Here is a 21,060-nt window from a genome sequence, read left to right on the forward strand (position 1 = left end):
ATCTCTTTGTTTGGCTTATCCTTAGGCAAGAATGATATATTCGGAGAGCCCATTAACTTATATGCGCGTCCTGGAAAGTCAAGCTCTGATGTGAGAGCACTGACGTACTGTGACCTGCATAAAATCCACAGAGATGATATCGTGGAGGTCTTGGACATGTATCCAGAGTTCTCAGACTACTTCTGGAGCAACCTAGAGATCACCTTCAACTTGAGAGATGTAAGCTCCCACATGCTTTCTCCAATATTCTCTCTTATGCTAGTACTTGTACTAGTAGGTGCCCTTTTAAATGTTTGTCTTTATCTTCTCAACAGACTAATACTAAAGCTGGGTCAATGAGCAGTGACACTGAAGATTCTGACCATGGCTGTCTGGACCATCACACACGAAGAGCAAAGCTGTTCTTTCAGTCCAAAAGAAACTCTATCCCACAAGGTAAGAGCAAACATTGTGTGATAGCTTCTAGATTCTTTCACATTCTTGGATTTCATCTCTATTGCAATTTCTCTCAGTAGCAGATGCAGAGAAGACTGAAGAAAATCTCAATAAGACGCCTTTCAAAACCCAGAATTCAAGCAAGCAGCACAAGGATAGACAAGCTGCTCATCGGGACTCAGACATTTTTGCCTCCCAATCCAGTAGTGATGAAGAGGAAGAGACGCGACGACTCCCTCTGATAGTAAACTCTCAGAGCCGTATCACTAGCATCAGCAATGCTAACAAAGACAAGAACCACAACAGCAGCAACTCTTTCAACGCACTGTCAGGTAGGATTCTGATCATGTGTACTGAGACTAATCCTTTTCCTGTTAATACTGACTCACTGTCTAATTTACAGTAGGTGTATTATATAAGTGTTATGTATTTGCTTACCTACTTGAAAAAAGTGAACTAGGAAAAATGATAAGGGGATAAGAATTACAACGGTCTTAACATTTATGTTCATTTGAAGGACATAACTGGATTTATTTTCAGTTAAGAAGTTAGTTCAGACAAATACTTAAGCCGTCATCTTTCACTCACCCTCATGTCATTCTAAACCCATAAGACTTTTCTTGAAACATAATTTAAGAAATTCTTTCATGAACCCTGAGAGATCTTTGTCTCTCAAAGGAAACTCCATTATTAAAATCTCTGATATTTCAAAATAGCTCATTAAGAGATGAGCTATTTACAAGAGGGATCTATACCAGTAAAAAAATATATATCTTATCTAAAAATATACCAAAGCACACATAGCTCATCAAATGTGAAAACAAACATGATTGGTTCTTGCATGTCAAGCAAGCTTGTATGAGCTGCCATTTTGCTATATTTGATGCACTGTATTCATGTGTTGATCAATGTTTTTATGTGAAAAAAAGTAATTATATCTGTTTGTAAAATGATTGTATATCTTCAGAAGATTTGGATTTCGGATGTGGATTTGCAAAAAAATGAAATTTAATGAGTCACCCTCATGTTTTTCCAAACCTTGTTCCAAACTAACAAAATAGCAAAGACAGTGGTCACTCTTAGCCTAAAGGTTTTGAAGGTTTCAAGCTATTGATCTTTCAAGCCATTGAGCTATTAACCATTATGGCGAGATTGTTGACTCAGTGAGAACTCAAGAATCATATTTGATTCATGAATGAATCATTTGGGCTGGTTTTCATTGTTTCATTGCTTTTCACACAAATCTATTGACTCTACAAGACTCACTGTGCTTGATGCTCCGGTGAAATAAGTCATCAGAATATTCAGGAACAGGCTGAGCATGTTTATAACGACCAAATTCTTCCCCCACTTTTGGGGGAATTCTTCCCTTGCAGTGAAACAATTTTGACATTAACCTTATCTTACATTAGGTGCTCTTTCTGGGGTTTCAAACATCTTCAGCTTCTGGGGGGACAGTCGTGGCCACCATTACCAGGAAGTACCCAGCCACAGCATGTCCTTACCCTCATCTTCGGTGCCCTCTAATACTGTCCTGCACAGTGCTACCCATCGTCATTGCACAGAGGTAGAAAATAGACTGGAAATGATACAGAGACAGCTCCACCGGTGAGATCCCACTGTAGTAGTGTTGTTATCCTTTACTCTTTATCCATATACCTTGAGCTGTGTTTGTCATCTTGTTTTTTTTCAAAGATTGGAGAAGCGCATGTCAACAGACATGGGGGCCATAATGCAGTTGCTTCAGAGGCAGATGGTGCTGGTTCCACCAGCCTATAGCTCTGTAACATCCCCTGTAGAAGCATCTCCAAATCCACCCAAACCAGGCCAGAAACTGGTCCATCCTGTCAACCCTTTAGAGACAGAAACGCCAGCCATTCTCTCTGAGGTATTTCACAATCTTTCAAACCCCTGTCATCAATCTTCATCTAATCTCATATTTAATTAGTCTTTAATTCATTCTCTTGCATTTTTCCTAGATACTTGACCCCCACGACTTTGCTGACAGTCTCAAAAAGTCCAGTGAAAGTCTTTCAGGTGCAATGGAGCTCCAACTCCTGGACTCTTCGTTGCAGCCCTCCTCTGAGAGCCCTTCTGGGGCTTATACTGGACGATGGCCACATAACATGGACCACAATGCAGCAAATGCTCCCGATTATCTCACAGCTCACACTGATCACCAACATACAGTCACAGCTGATCGAGGTAATTATAGTTTTTTAGATGCTGAGCCTATTGGAACAGTGCACCATCAACGATCTGGACTGAGGTTAGATTTGGAGTGTTCAAGACGCCTATCATTGCCAGTGCAACATCACACAGAGGATAATTCCTCAATACAAAAACGACATGGCTCTAATCCTGGGTGATAAGATTGAAACTTGTATTCAGCATCTCAGTGGAAAACAATGCATGCATCCTGATGGACCACAACAATGTTTGCAGGATGTTTTGAAGACCTTCTACTTCAGGTTCATATTAATTACCTCAGAAAGTAGAGGCAACATTAATGTCCATGTAGTTTGGTACATTTGTGTTAGCTGGTCTAACAGTACTTGTGGTTTTTACCTGCCTCTCACTGAAAACGTTTTATTTTACGAAAGTGTTCTCTTGTTATTTTGAGGTGTCAATGTAATGATTTGTATTAGCATATCAGTTTTTTTTTAACGGTGTAGTTTTGTGATGAATTGATTGTTTGTTTGGAAGCCTTGGACATGTAGCAATACACTGGAGTCCCATCAGAGTATGATTTATTTAAACACTGTTTTAAATGATCGTTTGGAAATTTTATCTCAGGTGGAGGAACCCGAAGCTCATCTCTAGTAGCTGAAATACCTCAGAGTGAGTGATTCCAGGGAACACCGGTGAATCCTGCTGAGTAACATGTCATGACTGAAAGCATGTGTTTATATCATTCAAGGCCACCTATTGCACAGATTTTCCCTTGAGAATATGTTATCACTCTGAATATATAATCATCAGTTTGGCCAAAGGGTCAAAATGTGTTAAATGTTATTTAGACAGTTTATGAATGAAAATCCATTTTGATCATAATCCATATCATTAGTGCAATTAGTGTTAAAATATACATATATAATGCATAATATAATCAGTTAGCACTGGTTCATGCCAAACTCATCCATTAGTAAACCATACTATAAATGTGAAAGATATTTATAGGGAATGTGATTTATAGAAAGAGTATAGCTAGGAATGTTTATATGTATTATAACATGAAATTAATTGCAATCCTAAGTAGGAATATTTATTGTAAGCTTACTATAAATGATTATTGTGCAGATTTTTTTTCTCTTATTAACGTATAATCAGATTCACACTGAATAAATTAATTCACATAATTCACAAGTCTTTTGAAGTTTATGAAACATGAATGAAAGAGCCGTCAACCATTCCCTGTGTTTCTCTGGTGTCAAAAATGATGTTTTTTTTTCTTTTTCTAAATGTCACCACCTCTGCAGCGCTGCTGCCAGCAAACACCAATGAAATCCATTTTCAAGGCTTTGATATTTATGTCAGTTGATTCAATCCATAGAGCTAGAGAGGAAACTACAAGTCTCTACCCAGTTTCCACTTACTGCTAAATTAAAACAGTAGTCGGTGTGAGTCTAAAAGTAATGTGTATCCTTCTGCTCATTGCTACTTCTTCTTTTGCTCTCAACATAATCTATAACCATCCTTCGAAAAATGTTTTCAGCATCAAATAAGCATAAGAAAGGGCTCACCTAAATATTTAAAAAGGAAAATATCCATACAATAAACACAGTTCAACCTGACCATGTGACTTTAAGACCACTATAGCATGTATAACAAGAAGGAAAATTCATTGAACTGTTTATTCAAGCGTAGCTCCTAAAAGGAAACTCAGGTTCAGTGTAATAGGAAACCAGCAGAAAAAGACACACCCATTTACAAAAATAAAAGGAGTCCTGCCTATTATTGTTATATTTTTATATTTATGCTCCTTAATCATGTTCCAGAACAACACAATAGAGCAATTCCGTCCTTCCACTTGATGCTCTTTTACACTCGCTGCCTATTTTTGCAAGGGTGTCATAAATGTATGAGGTTACATTCAGGGGATTTTCAAATGCATTTTCGCATAAAGGACAGGAAACTACAAGGGTGTCACGTCTCATCGGACAGTCTGATGTTCCTCGATACAATGTCATCTAGGTCTGATGTGCAAATAGATGCCAATTCAGCGCGCTGCTGCTGATTTATCGATTGGCGAATATCTCTGCCTCTCATCTGTCATCAGCATACTCATTGTGTCCATTAGCTGTCCATCAATACCGATGGGGGGACGCGTGTACGAACCGAGAAGACGCTCAAGTCCAAGAGCGATATAGTTGAATAGCGGAACGAGTACAATTTTCCTGAGTTGCGATTGGTCGAGGGTAATAAGGGGCGGGGCGTCGCCCTGCGATCACAGAGGCGCACTGTACGAGAGGGCGGATCTGACTCTGCACATCGGCCAACACTACAGCGTACTGAAATTTAAAAACAACAACAACGGGTAAGTGCACTTTGCCATTGTCATTAGCGCTCAAATTATGCAACCTCACTGTAAGAAATGCCTATGCATTAAAATAGCCTACGGGTAACGAAGACAAAACGAATCGGCGCGCACGCGTAGATTGTGATGCAGTCGCAGTCCGTGCTTGACAGGCGTTAGTTATTGTTACTTACGCGCGAGATAATCGTGCTATGTAAATAAAGGGTGTCCATGACTCATCGCTCTTTCGTTCTCCAAACGTTCCCAAACGCGTCTACCTGCCGAGATTTCTTTGTTTGGGCAGTGCCGCAGTTCGGATGCTCAGGACAGGTGTCCTCCGCAGCAGCAAACCTCTATAGAAAACTACTCTAGTTACATAACTTCAGTACAGTCACACATAATTGCTTCAACGTTGTGGGCATTGTGGGATGATGAAATCGTGCGAGGTTCCTTATAAAGGACGTTCTGAGCTTTACGGTTCATATTGAGTGCGAGCGAGCGACGCGACAAACCAGAACGCGTCCGTTATAATAAACGGAGCTGGTTTGATTATAACAAGCGCGTTCCGGTTTGTCGCGTCGCGTCGCATTGTTCTCGTTCACGCTGGGTCTGTGCATCGCGTGCTCGGCTCTCTGCAGTGCACCTCTTCAACATGCCTCATGGACATGCGTCATTCTGTAAAATGCAGTTCAAATGGCACACACGATCAGGAAACGACGCATTCGGGGTCGCGTATGGATGTCTGGGACGATGGGAGACGTTCATATGCGTTATGAAACGTATATATTCCCGCATGGCCTCTTTTCCTCGTACGATATTCTGCATTGTTGCATTTTAGAGGGACAGGGGAACAAGACTTTGACCACACCCCCCTTAAGTCTTATTCCTTATTCAGTTAATATCCACTTCTTTGCATTGGCTTTGTTTGCTTTGCTTAGAGGTCATGAACAAATGTCAGTAGTGTTTATTCAGGTAAAGCTGGTGTGAAGGACAAGGAGGTGTCCTTCTTGAGTCTTGTCTGTATTTTTGCATGTAAACTGGGGCTGCTATGTTTAAAGATAATATTGCTTTTAAATATCAGGATTAAATATAGCCCTGATTAATGATTAATGATAAAGGCTGGTGTCATTCTGCAAATGTTTTCATTTGCCTGACATCACAGTGGGCATGTTTGTGCTTTAACATGCAAATGATATGGAATCACATAAACAATAACACCGGTAAATAATAATGTTCCTCTCAAACCAAAACCTGTATAAATAATATAAAATCACTCTCAAGTGTGATACATGATACAAATAGTTTGGTTGTAATGCCAGAAAATACCTAAAGACTAGGAAACCATTTATTTACAAACCATTTTTTTCTGCGCTCCATCATCAACATGAAATGCGAACAACAAATTATTCAGTAAATGAAACAAAAAAAAATGTTTTATGTAAATATAGGATGATCCGACAGTGTCATCATATGTTGCTGGGAAAGGGAAGCTCGGTAAGATGGCATGCTGTTTTTCGGACAGCTGTGATTCTGGGGTGTCAGGTCAGGGCCTGCCGGCTTGTTGTGATGCCCCGCTCCCCGTCATACATAATCTTCATTCCCCTCACTGACGGCCTCTGACTCTAATCCGCACAGACACCCCCCCTCCGATGTTGTGCTGTGACCATGAGCAGGATGTTTATAAGGGGGGCCAATAGCGCTCTCCCCATTTTAGGAACGATGATGTAAGCTGAGGGTGAGAAGTATACAAGATCATCAATACCAGGTTATCTAATAATAATGCAACACTACGATCCAACTCAGCAGTTTGACGGTTTAAGGTGCCTTGTTTTTGGACGCCTCGCTTTTTCCTCAGAATGGCTAAGAGACAGACAGAGACTGGTAGCGGCGCAGATACATAAACCCTATCACAATGAGTGGCAGCCAGGAACCGCATGCTCAGTGGCTTTGGCACACAATGGAACACATTGAGCCAGACCCCCATCCCACGTTCTGTGTGCATTCATACAGGAATGGTTGGAATACGGGGTTTACACAGCAACACAAATGGCTGCCAAATGCCAGGCCAGTAGTCTCTTCTCAAAAACTCTTGTGAGCTCGCCATTCTCCTTTAAACCGCACGAGGACAGAGCGTGCGCTTCTGTCAGACTCTGTTTAGATTTTGGAGCGTTTGGCTTGAGCGACATTTGAAGAGACGCGTCTGGTTCATTGTGTACACAAGTTCAAACGATTTGAATTGAAAAAATCGCATGAATTTAAGAATGTCTCAGTATTGTTATTAATATTACTATTAGTAATATTACTATTTACTCACCCTCATGTATGCATTTCTGCGGGGCTCAAAAGGGTGCATTTAGAGCATAGAAGCCTAATGATTGTCATTTTTGGACAAAAACATTTCTCTTAATGTTCCAGAGAAGAAAGAAAGTCATACAGGTTTGGAATGACATAAAAGGGTGAGTAAATGATGACCGAATGTAATTTTTGGGGCAGAGAATTCCACAAGTGTGTCAAACCTGACAATCATGTTCTCCAGCATGATTCAAAGAGCATCTTGTGCTTCAGTGAAAGAAGAACATCTAGCCTGTCTGTACAGAGTCAAATAATCAGTGTCACACTTTTACTTATTTAAATAATGACCTAAAACAGTGCAGAATATTTAATATTTCCTCTTAAGTTAAAAATAAGTAATTTTCCATCTTAGGGGCTGCATTACAGGACTTATCTGCTTAGTAACCATGGTAATCTCATTTTAGAAGTAGATTTTTTACTAATAGTGAAGAATTAAGACAAGTAGCCTCAGATGTTCAGTGTAGTCTCAGACTTTTGGAGAACGCTGTACTTGCTCACACGCACGCACCCACCCACAGAGTTCAGGCCTCTTGAATCAAACGGATGATTTAAGTGAACAAGAGTGTCCCTCCAAAACAGAGTGATGGCACTCTGTGCGATGCCACTTTGTGCCAGGGTTGATGACATCACGCAGGGCGCAAAGAAAAACTGCTGAATCACAGCAGGACACAGAGCCATGTCAGAGTCGGAGCAGTACAAGTGCAGGGAAGTACCTGTGTCTCATTTGCCACGGTCTGATGAGTAAGCCTTAGGATACCGCACCATATGACCTGCCATATGACATTTTATTTCTCTGTGGTTTTAATAATACAGTATTGTTAACGAATCTAAAACTTAATCAAAATTAAGGTATTTGAAAAACAGCTACAGTAAAATAAAACAAAACAGAATAATGAAATAAAATACAAATTTTATATAAAACACTTAAAGGCACAGTTCACTCAAAAATTATTTTAACAACTTCCTTACTACCTTTCTGAGCCTTGAACTTGATAGTTGCATTGCGGTCTGTGTAGAGTGAGAAAGCTCTCGGATTTCATCAAAAATGTTTAAATTTGTGTTCCAAATGTGAACAAAGGTCTTACAGATTTGGAGACTCGAGGGTGAGTAATGTTTTGAGTTAACTATCCCTTTATTCTTAAAAAACAACAACAAGGTGTCACGTATGAAGGGTCTGAGGCGTGTTGTATTACTGTGGCAACTAACTAAAATGAATTATTAACTAAAAAGTATTGACATAATATCATGAAGTAAATATATTTATTAATATTTAGTCATAATAATTCAATATTTAGTCAGTTAAAATGACCAAAACTGAAACTAAATAAATTAAAGCTAAATGGAAATTCAAAATGAAAAAGAAACACGACAGAATTGCTGAAACGTAAGCTAAAATTGATTGATTAAGCTAACTGAAAATACTCATAAATGCTTTAATAGTATATAAACAGTAATAAAGAAAACTCTTAAAAGTAAACCAGAATGAAGAAAGAATTCTGTAAGAAGCCATTTTAAGGATCGTAGTAATCAAGTCTGTTTTGCCAAACGTTTAATTTACGTAATACGTTTTAATGTTACTGTACGTCAGTGTGTGCCGCTGTACAGAAACAGCTGATTACAGTAAGTGTTTTGGGATGATTTTGTGACGTCTGCAGGGGATTCAGTCCGGCTGACAAATACGAGGGGGAATCACTCTACCTCTAATCTCTTCATTTTTGGAGCAGCTGGGTCTCTCACCATCCATCAGGAATCAGGATATCAACAGAATTACATTTTACATCCATCTACATACAGGGGGATGGGGAAAACAGGGAGGGGTGGAAGAAAATGCAAAGCTGTGGATAAGCAATAAAAGTGAATAGGAAAGAGGAGATGGATTCTGGGTAGGTTCTGGGGCGGCAGCATTTTAATCCCATGTTTAGCTTTGAACAGACTTGCATAATCACATTAATGTCTATACTGGATAGATCAAAACCGTTGTGGAGATTTGTTTGGCTCTTAACTCATTTGCCCCCCGCTGTCAAAATACACGGCCGCTTGATTTTTGGTTTGTATGTTCCTCACGCAACAGTGTTTCTGCTTTTTTTGGACCTTTGTTGAACAGGACAGTGTGTAATTGTGTTAATCTGGGTTCTCTGAATGTGGATAGTGTGACAGCTAGAGAAACAATGAGACACAGTTAAACTCATGCGATGGCAAACAAACACGTGCCTTGGGCTAGTGCACAATGACAAGCTCTCTGTCCCTTTCTTTCCCTCACTAGCTGTTTCTGAGTTTTCCTTCTTTATTTTCTCTCACTGGCACTGTTTATTAGCATATTACGTAGTTGCGCGAACGGATCAATTTAAGTAAAGCAAGAAGTTGAATTTTAGTGTATTGGCACCTGATGTTGCATCCTAAGCAGGTTCACATGCTCATAGCTTATAACTGTGTTTTAGATCCATTTTCTCTCGCATTCTGCTGCTTAACCTTTTAATGTGCGACTTGTATGACAGCTGTACATTTGGCATTTAGCCACATCCTTCAAAATGGCTGCTGATCTTAATATGTGGTGCACAGGCAGATGATCTGGTTTGTCTTGGTCTGAACATCTGGCCATATTTGTGTGTTGTAAGCCTTCATACGAGAAAAGTATATGACCCCTCTGAGTTTATCGTAATCATTGATTTGAAGATATGAACTGTTATCTATTAACCGTGTGAAAAATAGGCCATTACATTTTTATTGCAGGAATATCTAGGGCAAGCTATATGGAGAGTACGTATATGTCCTTTTTGCTGCATGACTTGTGTTGCTTTGTTTTCACCGATCGCCTGCTTTTTTTTTCTACAGGAGCATGGACTTCAGTTTACGTGATGCCTTCACAGACGGGGCACCTAAGGCGACCCAGGACAGCCTGCTGAAGAGGGATTTTGTTGCTGGGTTGGAGGCACAGACCTATGATGATAAAGTGGGCGAGACTGTTGGAAAGACAGACTACCGCCCCCTTCTGGATGGGATGGATGGCAAAAGGGAAGGTATGTGTTTTTGAATCAGATGCTTTTCCATAACTGAAAATGTACTCATCTAATGATGTTATTCTATAACAAAAAGCTTTAAAGGAGACGTGTTATGATTCTTTTTGCAGTATGTAATATAAGTCGCTGGTGTCCCCAGATTGTGTCTGTGAAGTCTCAGCTCAAAATGCCCCACAGATAATTTATTATATCATTATGAAAATGCCTATTTTGAGTGGAAGCAGAAAAAGGCTGAAAAAGGAGGATAAATGAGCTGCTAAAAACATCTGTTTTGATTATGATTGTCATGTTTATCATGCAGAAATCATGCATTTTTTAAACCATATTACTTTAAACTTCTAAAATGTTATGGTATTCTGAGTGCACACATCTGAAGGACACGGACAAAAAGTGTCTGTCAAAGGAATGTGAATACTAAACTAAATCCTTATTCATATACAGTTGGTTAATTATGTCTGTGAAGGTGAACAGCTGTGAAATAAATGGCACATTTATATTAGATCTGTGTGGCATCAGCAATATAAGTTACAGTAAATAAATCAATAAATGCATTGTTCTCTTTTTTAGCAATGTTTTGCTCATTGTTGCTTGCGAAATCGGAATGGGTGGACACTTACACATTAGTGGGTGGTAATATTATCTCTTTGCAGCGTCACAAGGGGAGCAAGATAAGATGAGATCAGATTTAGGCTTACTAAAACAGTTACTGGGTTCATGTTTTTCATGTTTCCTTAGTTGGTAGATTGATTTTAGCGCTTTAGATTTTTGTGATATGTCACCTTTAATCAAGAACAAAAAGGATATGATTGTCCAAGGACATTTAATATCCAAGCAACTATTTTCCATGCAATATGCTTCCAAACTGATTTAAAAAACACTATAAAAGTAAATAATTTGTGATCAAGTATCAATTTCAAGTATCATGTGACAATGAAGATTGGAGTAAATTCACAGGAATAATTAACACATTAAAATAACTAAGAAATAATGAAAATATATTTTAGAATATATAATTCTCAGACATATGAAGATTTGCTGCTTATTTTCTTTTTTTTGTTTAATGCATCGTGGCTATGTTGTGTAGTACAGTGCAGCCTGCTCACTTTCACTTTTGTAATTTACCATCTTCCTTCTGCATTGGACTGTAATCTGATGTATCTAATCTGAAGTAGATGCTGTTTGCGGTTGTTTATTTGTGTTTCTCCGTTCTCTATCTGCCAAAACGTATAATGGCAAGTGGCAGAAGCACATTTTATTCCTCCCTAGTTTCACATCCTGTTCAAGTTGGTTTCATGAGAAAAAAACTCATTGATATTCCAAGGTATTTTGGGTTGCTTTTATGCTTGTTTGTCTGGGACAAACGCCTGATCATGGTTGGCTACATCTCCGATCTAAGAATTTCCCTAAGATTTTTTTTTTTGCGCCTCGCCAGCCGCCTCAAACCATACTGTCTTCTGCCAAGAACCCTGCCGAGTGAACTCTAGGTTCGGTTAAGCGAACACCATCCTTCCTCTTGGGTTACAACCATCACCACCATTTATTCTCAAAAAGTTTTTATTGGTTTCAGGGGCACATTTTTACAGTTTAATCACCTGCTATGCATGACAGAGCTAATAGTGTTTAAGCTACTGAAGAAATGTGCTACATTTTTTTATTGTTTAACACTGGTGCTTTTTGTGAAGTGACTCATTGGTAAAACATCTCAAAATTGCTGTGATTAAGCTTTTGAGCATTCAGTTTTTGAGATTGAGACATCCTTTTATATCTCTCTTTGCATTAATGATATGAATTTTAGTTTTTCTATATATAAGAGAATATGCTGAAATGTTGACCTTTACAGTATGATATTGGGCTTGTGCTTGACAGAATGCTTAGACATCAGTACAGCAGGATGCCCTCTCAACAACAGCAACTTATGTGTATATGTGTGCAGCAGTGAGCATGTATGTGGATGCTGACATCAGCAGATCTGTCTACAGCAGATGTGACGAATACTTTTAACAGCTTCAGCCAAAGATTCAAATGAGTGAGATTAAATTTCCTCCTCTGTTAAGAGAGAGAAATTGCCATTTATTTGATGTTACTGTAAAGACTTTCACTCTCAGTATGATAAGGCTGTAGCCTTACCATATAGCAAGAGCTTGTGTTTCTGTAGTAGCTTCTCATCAGATCATTGCTGTAACTGATTTCAGTGAGAAATAATTAAGCATACGTTGTCAGTATTGATAAAACATTACAAAATATATTTCCTGCCACACTTTTTCCACTGAAAGGGTTGCGTGAGATAATAAAGCTTGCTTATTGACAAAGTAATAAAGATTTATGGAAATTGTAAGTTGTAAGTTGTCTGTTGACAGCACTTGGAGGCTCTAAAGAACAAAGTACAAGTTAAGATGATTAATCAATAACTAAGCTGGCTATTACAGGCTGTGCAGCTACTTCGAATCATAATAAAATTACACTTGCAGTCCATTATCAGATATATTTTCATTTATGTCATTTTTAATATAATCAAAATGCTTATATCGCCTTACATCTAATATACTGTAGAAATTATTGCAATCTGGCAAATTACTTATTATTTTGCAATGCTCTTGTCCTTTTCTGCTCTTATATGACCTTCCTTTTCAAACAGTTGCATGGTGCAGATATCAAGGGTATTCAACTGGGTTAGAAATAATTATTTTCATTGTGAAGTATTGTAATATGCAGCAAATACCCAGCTTATTATTTTTAATATACGGCTATAATAAATTTTACATGGGTTACCGTTTTGTTTATTGTTCATTTTAGTGAGATCTGTGTTCTTCGTACAGTGGAAGTCAGTTTGCTCCAATGATGTTTGGTTCCCAACGTTTTTCAAAATATCTTTGACTTTATGAATTAGTTGATTAGTTTTAAAAAATATTTTTTTGGTAAAAATTGTGTAGTTTATCTGTTATGTTTGTGGTCTTTTGTAACCATACTGCATGTTAGAGACTCTGGTTCTTTGTCTGTGCTGCTGGTGCTCACAGTACAGCACTGGTTTATGTCGTTATGTAACCGATGCTGTGCTGAATAGGATGTCTGCTCCCCCCTTAAACTGCAAAAGGAGGCTCTCTACCACAGCATGACTTGGCAGTCTGCACCTCAAGTGCCTCATGTCTGGGACAAAAGTGACTATTTTTAGTCCCTCTTCCATTTTTTGGCTTTTAACTGTAGCTTGTTTTCAGGTTCATATGCTCCTCTTTGTAAGGCCATTGCTCTGCTGGGGTTTATTTTAGTACGCCATCAGCAGAAGCATAAAAAAGATTAAAAACATGCTACTTGAGGCATAAATGCACAAATCACCCATTAAGGTCGACCCTTTCTACCTTATCAACATTCACCACAAAGGCCTGGCCAGCAGATTCCCATTGCATCCTTGCTAATATAGCAGACACAGCGTGACTCATAGTGACATGTACACCGATCCTGTTCCACAAAGAGGATAATTGCATGGAGCTGGAGCAGCCTAGTCCTGTGGGAGCGCCATCATTAATCCAGGTCTGGTATCTGAGCTAATGCTGGTTCAGTGCTGGCTCCTCGTGTCAGTCAGTTTGGATGCTGACAGAGTGCTTTGCCTAGGGAACGTAGAGCAGCCTCAGCTGGTTGTATAACTACGGTAACAGGCCTGCAGTCCCAGCCTGTCCCATCATCTTAGCATCACTCATCTCCAGCTGCCCTTCTCATAACGGCAAAATATAGGAATGGATGGGAGCAGGCTTATTTTCAGGGATGTCCCTCCCCACTGACTCTTGACTGGGGACACATTAAATCAGACAGTCAATCAGATTTCATGAAGGTTACATTTACAGGACCTAATGAATGCCATTGCATCACTAAAGTTACTAATGAAGATGATGTGTTTATCTCGCTGTTAAACACTTCTCTTATTCACAGATCATTCTTAGTTGGGTGTTGTGAGTTATGTCTGAGCAGTTCAGCATTTCATACATGAAATTGCTAGACGGAATTAAGGGTGTGTTTTTGTTTCTTTCAAAAAAAAAACTATATAATACATTTTAACAGATCACGAAAATATCTTAAATACAACACAAAACAACATGAAAATAAAATATGTCGTCAATTTTAAGACATGAATTTAAATAAAAATGTAAAACCTTTTGTTGGCAAAAAGTTGACTATTATTATTTGTTTATGATTGATATTTTTTTATGGAACAAATTTGTAAAGATTCAGTGTTCAGGTTTTTAGATCATGCTTTAAAAAATAGTCAGAAAAATGTTAGAATTTGGCATTATATATATATATATATATATATATATATATATATATATATATATATATATATATATATATATAATTCAATATATTTAACTAAAAGGTTAGTCAAATAGAGTGGCTATGTATTTTTTATTGGCCTATACTGATGTCTCAATAAAAATGCTTATTAATAATAAGTGATGTAGTTAAATTCTTGTGCTAAACAGCCAATATGTTAATAATATACATGCTAATAAGCAACTAGAAAATTGGTTTATTAAAGTGTTAACTTCTGTAATGTGTATAGAAAAAAATGTATTAGCATTAAATTGAACTCAAAGAGATCCACCCATTTTGTATTATTTAGTGAATAAACTTTTTAAGAAAATATGCAGCATTTCCAGCATAAATCTTTTGCTCTTTAATTTTAAAACCAACAGAGTATTGATGCACTTATGCAAAGTCAGTTTGTCTGTTTTCTCTTTTCTTAGGATCTGGATTCTTGTCTGCAGGCCAGACTGGAGGGCAACGTCAGGGCCCTCAGGGAGATATCCATCCCAGCCCGCCTGGACAATATGTCTATAAGAATGACTTTCAATCAGGTGGGATCATTGAGTATTGAATTAAACAATTCACCAAAAAAATCTAATTGTGTGCTATACATTAGTCCAAGTCTTTCTTATTCCAGGCCCAGCATCAATGATTGAAAAGCCTGTTCAATTGGGAAGCCAGCAGATGGGATCTACTGTGAAGGACAACAGCATGGACTCTTTTCTGGGTAACCACTGCAATGTTTGATCTTGCTGACTTAAGGTTGTGGGTTTGATTCAGTTCATTTCCTCAGGCCCTGTAAAGTTTTAATGCGCTATCGCTCTGCTTCTCTGTGCTTCAGGGTTCTCTCAGCCTGGAATGAATATTGGTATGAATATGAATGTTGGCATGGCCCCTTTCCAGAGCTCCAAACCCCCCAGCATGGGTGAACCTCAGAAGACCTCACCCTTGTTTGCCAGTGAACCACCCAAACCACCCCAGATAACTGCTAATCTGAGTGATACAAGCCCTCGTAACAGCCTGGAAAATTCTGCAGGTAAAGTCTATCGCCACTTAAGGCACCTCACTGCAGTCTAGAACAGGTAAGACAGACTTTAAACACAGATATTAAGATACTGATTTATTATTATGTAAAAGAATGTCTTATGATCTCAGCTGTCATATCATTCCACTCTGTCCGGTCAAGGCATGGATGCCTCATCAATATCTTGTCACAAGATAATTGCTTCATACTTTCATGGTCTTCAAGTTATCACTTATTATGAGTATGATTTTACTGATGTGGTAAGCATTAGGTTGTTAACTCTGGTATTGAATGCCATGAGTATATATAACCTGATAGGGGTAGTAAAAAATAAGGTAGTGGCTAGACTAAACATCTCGCAGTCTGAAATGTCTGTTCCAGATCATTTTACATGATGGATAGTAATAGTCAATGATCATTATTCACAGTTTGTCTTTGACTAGCCCGTGTGCACCATGTCTTTAAGTGTGCATTATGGTGGAAGGCATTTTAAAGATTTATCTTCGGCCACTCTGTAATATTACTTTTTGAGTGTGATGGCTGTGGAACTTAGAAGAGAAATGTGTCCTCTGGCCCAGAGCCAGTTTAGAAAGCCATTTCACATTTTAGACCTCGTATCTGAAATATAGATGTTACTGCCACTGGAACTTCCTCCAAGTGGCTGTTTACAATCATTTGATCAATGAAAAGCACTGAATGTAGTGATAGAATAGGAGTGATAGAATAAAGGCATGCTAAATAGAAAATCATATGATGTAAAACATAAAAACAGTTTGGTTGGGTCTAGAAATAAATGTATTTCTTTGCTTTTTATGGCTGGACTATAGAACTGGTAAACATGATCCAAATTCAATTAGCAGTAGGTTTTGTTTCCCTTTAAATGTAATGTGTTTTGATGTCGTCAACCATTGTGTGTTAAGTGTTTGTCTTGTCATGGATTTTGGTTTATTTCTGTGACCTTTATTTGCCCCCAGTGCTGAGATTTATACTGTGTATTCCATGTCATGTGACTCTTCTTTGTGGCTTTTTTTTTGAGTCAGTCTCTCTGTGACTTGCCTCTGTTGTTATCTGTGCCTGTTATTTCTCCATGAGTTCATTTGCCCATTTGCACTTTCACTTGATGTGCTCTCAAGTGAGCACATCGTAGTCTCAGCACATTGAAACATCTCTCAGCCACTGTTGAAACAATTACACCCATTTAACTGCCCTCTGCAGCAAGTATGAGCATGATATTCTTAGATCTGTTATCTTACATATTTCACCCAAAAAAATGAAAATTCTGTCATTAATTATTCACCCTCATGTCGTTCCAAACCCATAAGTACCACAGTACCCTTTCTTGGCCTTGAACATGGTAGTTGCATTGCTGTCTATGGAGGGTCAAAAAACTCTTGATTTAATCAAAAATATCTCAGTTTGTGTTTTGAATATGAACAAAGATCTTACGGATTTGGAACGACATGAGAGGGAGTAATTAATGATTAGAATTTTTATTATTGGGTAAACTACCTATTTTGCAAAGATTAGTGATTTTTAGGATGTAATATAATACAAAAAATCTAACTTTGAAGGCTAATTTGCCACTGCAGAATTTCCACTGGGTTTTCTTTTGTTCTGCAATGATGTAAATAACAAGCAGTCATACCTCAGACTATAATTCTAAAATCAAATTTAAATTCAAAGTTCAAAAGTGAACTCAAGGTTAAACAGAAAATCTGTTGTTAAATAGGAAATACAACATCTAAATTTGTCAAGCATATTTAAGCATTCTAGCTTCTTTCGCTTGTAGCTGCCAACAGATGTACATAGGGCATAGCAGACAGGGAAGTTGTAAGCCTTTGAGCATCGGATAATTTTACAGAAGTCATAATTCAACACAATGTTTGGGTTTGGCACCAACAGCCCACACCAAACTATAGTGACATTGAATGTCCCAACCTTTCCTGATCCCACACCCACCTCTTTCTCACTTTGTTTCCTGTCAACCAACTATCCTATCAAAATCATAAGGTGCTAGTCTCCCATCGTCATATTTTATGCAATGAAAGCTGGAGAATCAGCAATTTGCACACAATGAGTAGCATATATATTTAGTTTGTTGTGAAAGCCTCCTCAAGTAACATTAAACTGATATGAGAAATCATTTAATTTGTAAAAAAAACCTCTGAAAACCCACTGGAAATTTCCAAGGAAACCCATGGCTAATGGTAATTCTCTTCTGAGAACTATGAACTGGATGTCGCTGTTCATTGTGAATTTGTGGATAGTGTCTGTGTTCATATCATCTTCTGGTGTAACGCACCACATGATGCAAGTGATCAGTGGTTCATAGGTAGCTGATCAAATGTCTCGTTGGGCTCTTAATAGCTGTTATGAGTTGGAGATGCACAAATTTTGTTGTCCGATGATTTGTATGGTAGTCAGTGACACTTCCTCTTCCTCTCTGTACACAAAGAAGTTTGGGGAAGCCCTTGGACAGGTGAGGAAATGCTCTCTACGGAGCAGTCCCATGCTTCCAACAAGGCAGAACAGAGTCGAACTGATGCCTTGGGTTCCCAGAGTCAAGATGCAGCATCTGGCGAGGAAAAGTCCATCGAGGAAGGAACCGAAAAGCAGCAGAAGCGAAAAAAGAAGAAACGCAAGAACAGGGAAGAAATGTATGACCTTCTGGACAGTCTTGGATCCCCTGACTCAGAAGAGACTCCCTCTGAAAGCTCCAACCATGGCTCACCACCCTCACCTCCTAGTAGGGACGAAGAGATGTGGGAAAGTGAGATCCAAGAAAGAGGGGGAGGACGCATCAAGGCCAAGAAGAGTAAAAGCAGGATGAAGCTACCGGAAGAATGGAGTGCTCCTTCAACCGTAATGGACATGGACTTTAGCAGCCCTAATTTGGGTGATTCAAAACCCCCATCCAATGCTAGCATAGATCAGGGAAGTGCACCACCCTCACTCACACCTGTACCTTCGCACCTCACGGACACCCAAGCATGCAGACCCCAACCACCCGGGCAAGCAAACACATCTTTATTCTCGAATCCCGTAGATGACTCAATTCTCAAGATTAAGAGGGATATGTTGGATAAGGATAAATCAGCTAAAGACGATATCAATAAGTCTAACTTACAGTTGCCCGGTATTCACCCTTCAGATCAGTTACCCAAGGACCCAAATGATCCTGACCAGAAGTCAACCCTTGCCCTTAGTCCAACTCAGACTGTTATGTTCCTTGACTCCGTCCTGCAGGCACAGACCCCAGATGCAAGCCCCCCATCCCAGAGCACCCCTGTGAAAACCCCCATCCCTCACAGCACTACCCCAGAGGCTGCTCCTGGTCTGACTACTGGCCCACTGTCCGCCGGCACAGACATCCCTGCCTGTCAGAGTGCACCAGCTGTTAGTCACTCTTCCCCAACAATTCCCCCCAGCACTGCAGTGAACTTAAACCCCGAGGCTACGCTTTTCATCCCTTCACAAACAGAGCAGCAGGAGCCCCAGTCGGCACAGCCCCCCCTACTGGAAGGTTGGTGATAATGAAGACTGTATGGAGATGATTTACATAATGCATGGCTCAATGAAGTGGGCCCTCCTCTGCTTAGCTATCTCTGTAGCAGAAAATACTGTAGCAAGACACTAAGTACTCCATGTTTTTCTTTCTTTCTATCTTTCTTCCTTTCTTTCTTACTTTGTGTCAGTTCTCTATAGCTTGGACCTTTGCTGCATGTAATCCATTCTTATAATAAAGTTGTTTAACATTTCAATGCAGTCATAACACACTGATCGCTATGCATCACGACTGGCAGCTGACTAACTGTTATTCTTTAGTTTACCATCCCCTGGATTTTCAGATTTCTCTTGGTCACAGCATCCCTCAAAATGCACATGTCTTGTAGATGTGTGTCAACTAGTCAACTGTCTATGTGGGATTGTACATTTTCTAATCATTCTGTGGGTGAACAGCTTTCTGTATGTCACTCCTTGCCATCTTATGCTATATGACTCTTTATTCTGCTTTAGTCTTGTTCAAAACTGTCAATGCAGTGTTTATGATATTAAGAGGTGTGTCTGCTAATTCACCTGCTACACATTTTGAAATTGTAATCTTTAGTTGTTTTTAACCTTTTATTTTTGGCAGAAGTACGTTTTGCAGGTATGTTTTAATGCTGTTCTTTCCTTCTTTCTTTCATGTTAATCACTGTTTGAACAATAATGGACATCAAACAGGTAAGAAAATATCTCATAATCTCACTGTGAGTTGTGGGTACAGCCCACTGTATATACATACATTATAAAGTTGAAGCTTGCTTTATATTTGGAGAGTATCAGTACTGCAGTACTTCATCTGTATTTCATTCAGCTCTTTTGCTATTTTTATATTTTGTTTATATATTTACATTATCTTTGTCATCTAATGCTCACTTATAGTTCCTTAAAAAACTTTAATTGTTAAATGTAAACTTCAAATCAAATCTCAAAATGAATATACATTTTTGGTTTCAATTTACTTTAAGATCCAATTAACAAACCATTAACTATGCCTTAATAATCTCCTAATTTTCTGCTTCTTATATTTAGTAATATAGCTGTTGTAATATAGAATATGGTCTTACAAAATATGTGCTTTATAATTATAAAAAGCCAATACATAAAATACATACTAATGTCTTTTACCACATTTCAAGTTTTATACTAAGTTTTACACCATTTTCTTACTTTACATTTGGCTGAGAAGCCTGAATATTTTTTCTAGTATTTAAAAAGATTGATTTTAAATGTTAGTGTTTTATGGTTCATTTACTTAACAAACATACTATAGCATATCAGGGCCTGCCATTTATTTGTTTTTAGACATAGAATACATTGCTACTGGAAATCAATAAAACATATAATTGAGAACAGAAATGTTTTTTCCAAGCTTAGTTTAATCCCTAATCATATACACTTAATGTTGCCAGTAAGGCTACATTGTATAATGTTTGATTAATCTCTGATACTGAATCTAATTTATTTAGATTGATTTAGTTTGGTTTGGTTGAAAAAAGGCTTAAAGGATTAGTTCACTTACAAAATAAAAAATTCCATTCATTTACTCAACCCCATGTCATACAAAATGTTTGTTTCTTTCTTTCCTCAATCAAGAAGAAGAAGGTTTTTGAGGAAATATTCCAGGAGATTTTTGCCCCATAGTGTGGACTAAAATGGGGACCAACAGAATAAATACAACTTGGGCTCTACATGATCCCTTTTGAGGAACGAGTGTCGTATTTAGCAAAACAATCAGTCATTTTGTAAAACTAACTCTATATGTATGTACTTTTAAACCCCTGTGATGCGTGTTACTCCTGCCTGTACATGACAACGTGACATTGGTTCCCATTAAAGTCCACTACATGGAGAAAAATCCTGGAATGTTTTCAAAA

At 38.4% G+C, this 21,060-nt stretch overlaps 2 protein-coding genes across 6 annotated transcripts in view; both read left to right on the forward strand.

Annotated features, from left to right (window-relative positions):
* Positions 1-3,761, forward strand: part of kcnh2a (potassium voltage-gated channel, subfamily H (eag-related), member 2a) — a 34,475-nt gene extending 30,714 nt beyond the window's left edge. Inside the window, exons 10-15 of the mRNA XM_043256326.1 lie at positions 26-219; positions 315-435; positions 516-767; positions 1,848-2,043; positions 2,131-2,323; positions 2,415-3,761. Of these exons, the coding sequence (XP_043112261.1) occupies positions 26-219; positions 315-435; positions 516-767; positions 1,848-2,043; positions 2,131-2,323; positions 2,415-2,804 (1,346 nt within the window). The 3' untranslated portion in view covers positions 2,805-3,761. The remainder of the gene's footprint in view (positions 1-25; positions 220-314; positions 436-515; positions 768-1,847; positions 2,044-2,130; positions 2,324-2,414) is intronic.
* A 1,056-nt stretch (positions 3,762-4,817) lies between these two features.
* map4l (microtubule associated protein 4 like) overlaps positions 4,818-21,060 on the forward strand; it is a 34,745-nt gene continuing 18,502 nt past the window's right edge. For 2 of the 5 annotated variants that reach the window (XM_043261468.1, XM_043261476.1), the window contains exons 1-6: positions 4,818-4,972; positions 10,136-10,320; positions 15,057-15,167; positions 15,254-15,343; positions 15,458-15,652; positions 18,096-19,163. In XM_043261468.1, coding sequence (XP_043117403.1) covers positions 10,140-10,320; positions 15,057-15,167; positions 15,254-15,343; positions 15,458-15,652; positions 18,096-19,163 — 1,645 coding nt within the window. In that variant the 5' untranslated portion in view covers positions 4,818-4,972; positions 10,136-10,139. The remainder of the gene's footprint in view (positions 4,973-10,135; positions 10,321-15,056; positions 15,168-15,253; positions 15,344-15,457; positions 15,653-18,095; positions 19,164-21,060) is intronic. The other 3 variants (XM_043261450.1, XM_043261459.1, XM_043261484.1) reach the window with 3 other exon arrangements.

Source organism: Puntigrus tetrazona, chromosome 2 (assembly GCF_018831695.1).
Source record: "Puntigrus tetrazona isolate hp1 chromosome 2, ASM1883169v1, whole genome shotgun sequence".
In the NCBI taxonomy this organism is placed as follows: domain Eukaryota; kingdom Metazoa; phylum Chordata; class Actinopteri; order Cypriniformes; family Cyprinidae; genus Puntigrus; species Puntigrus tetrazona.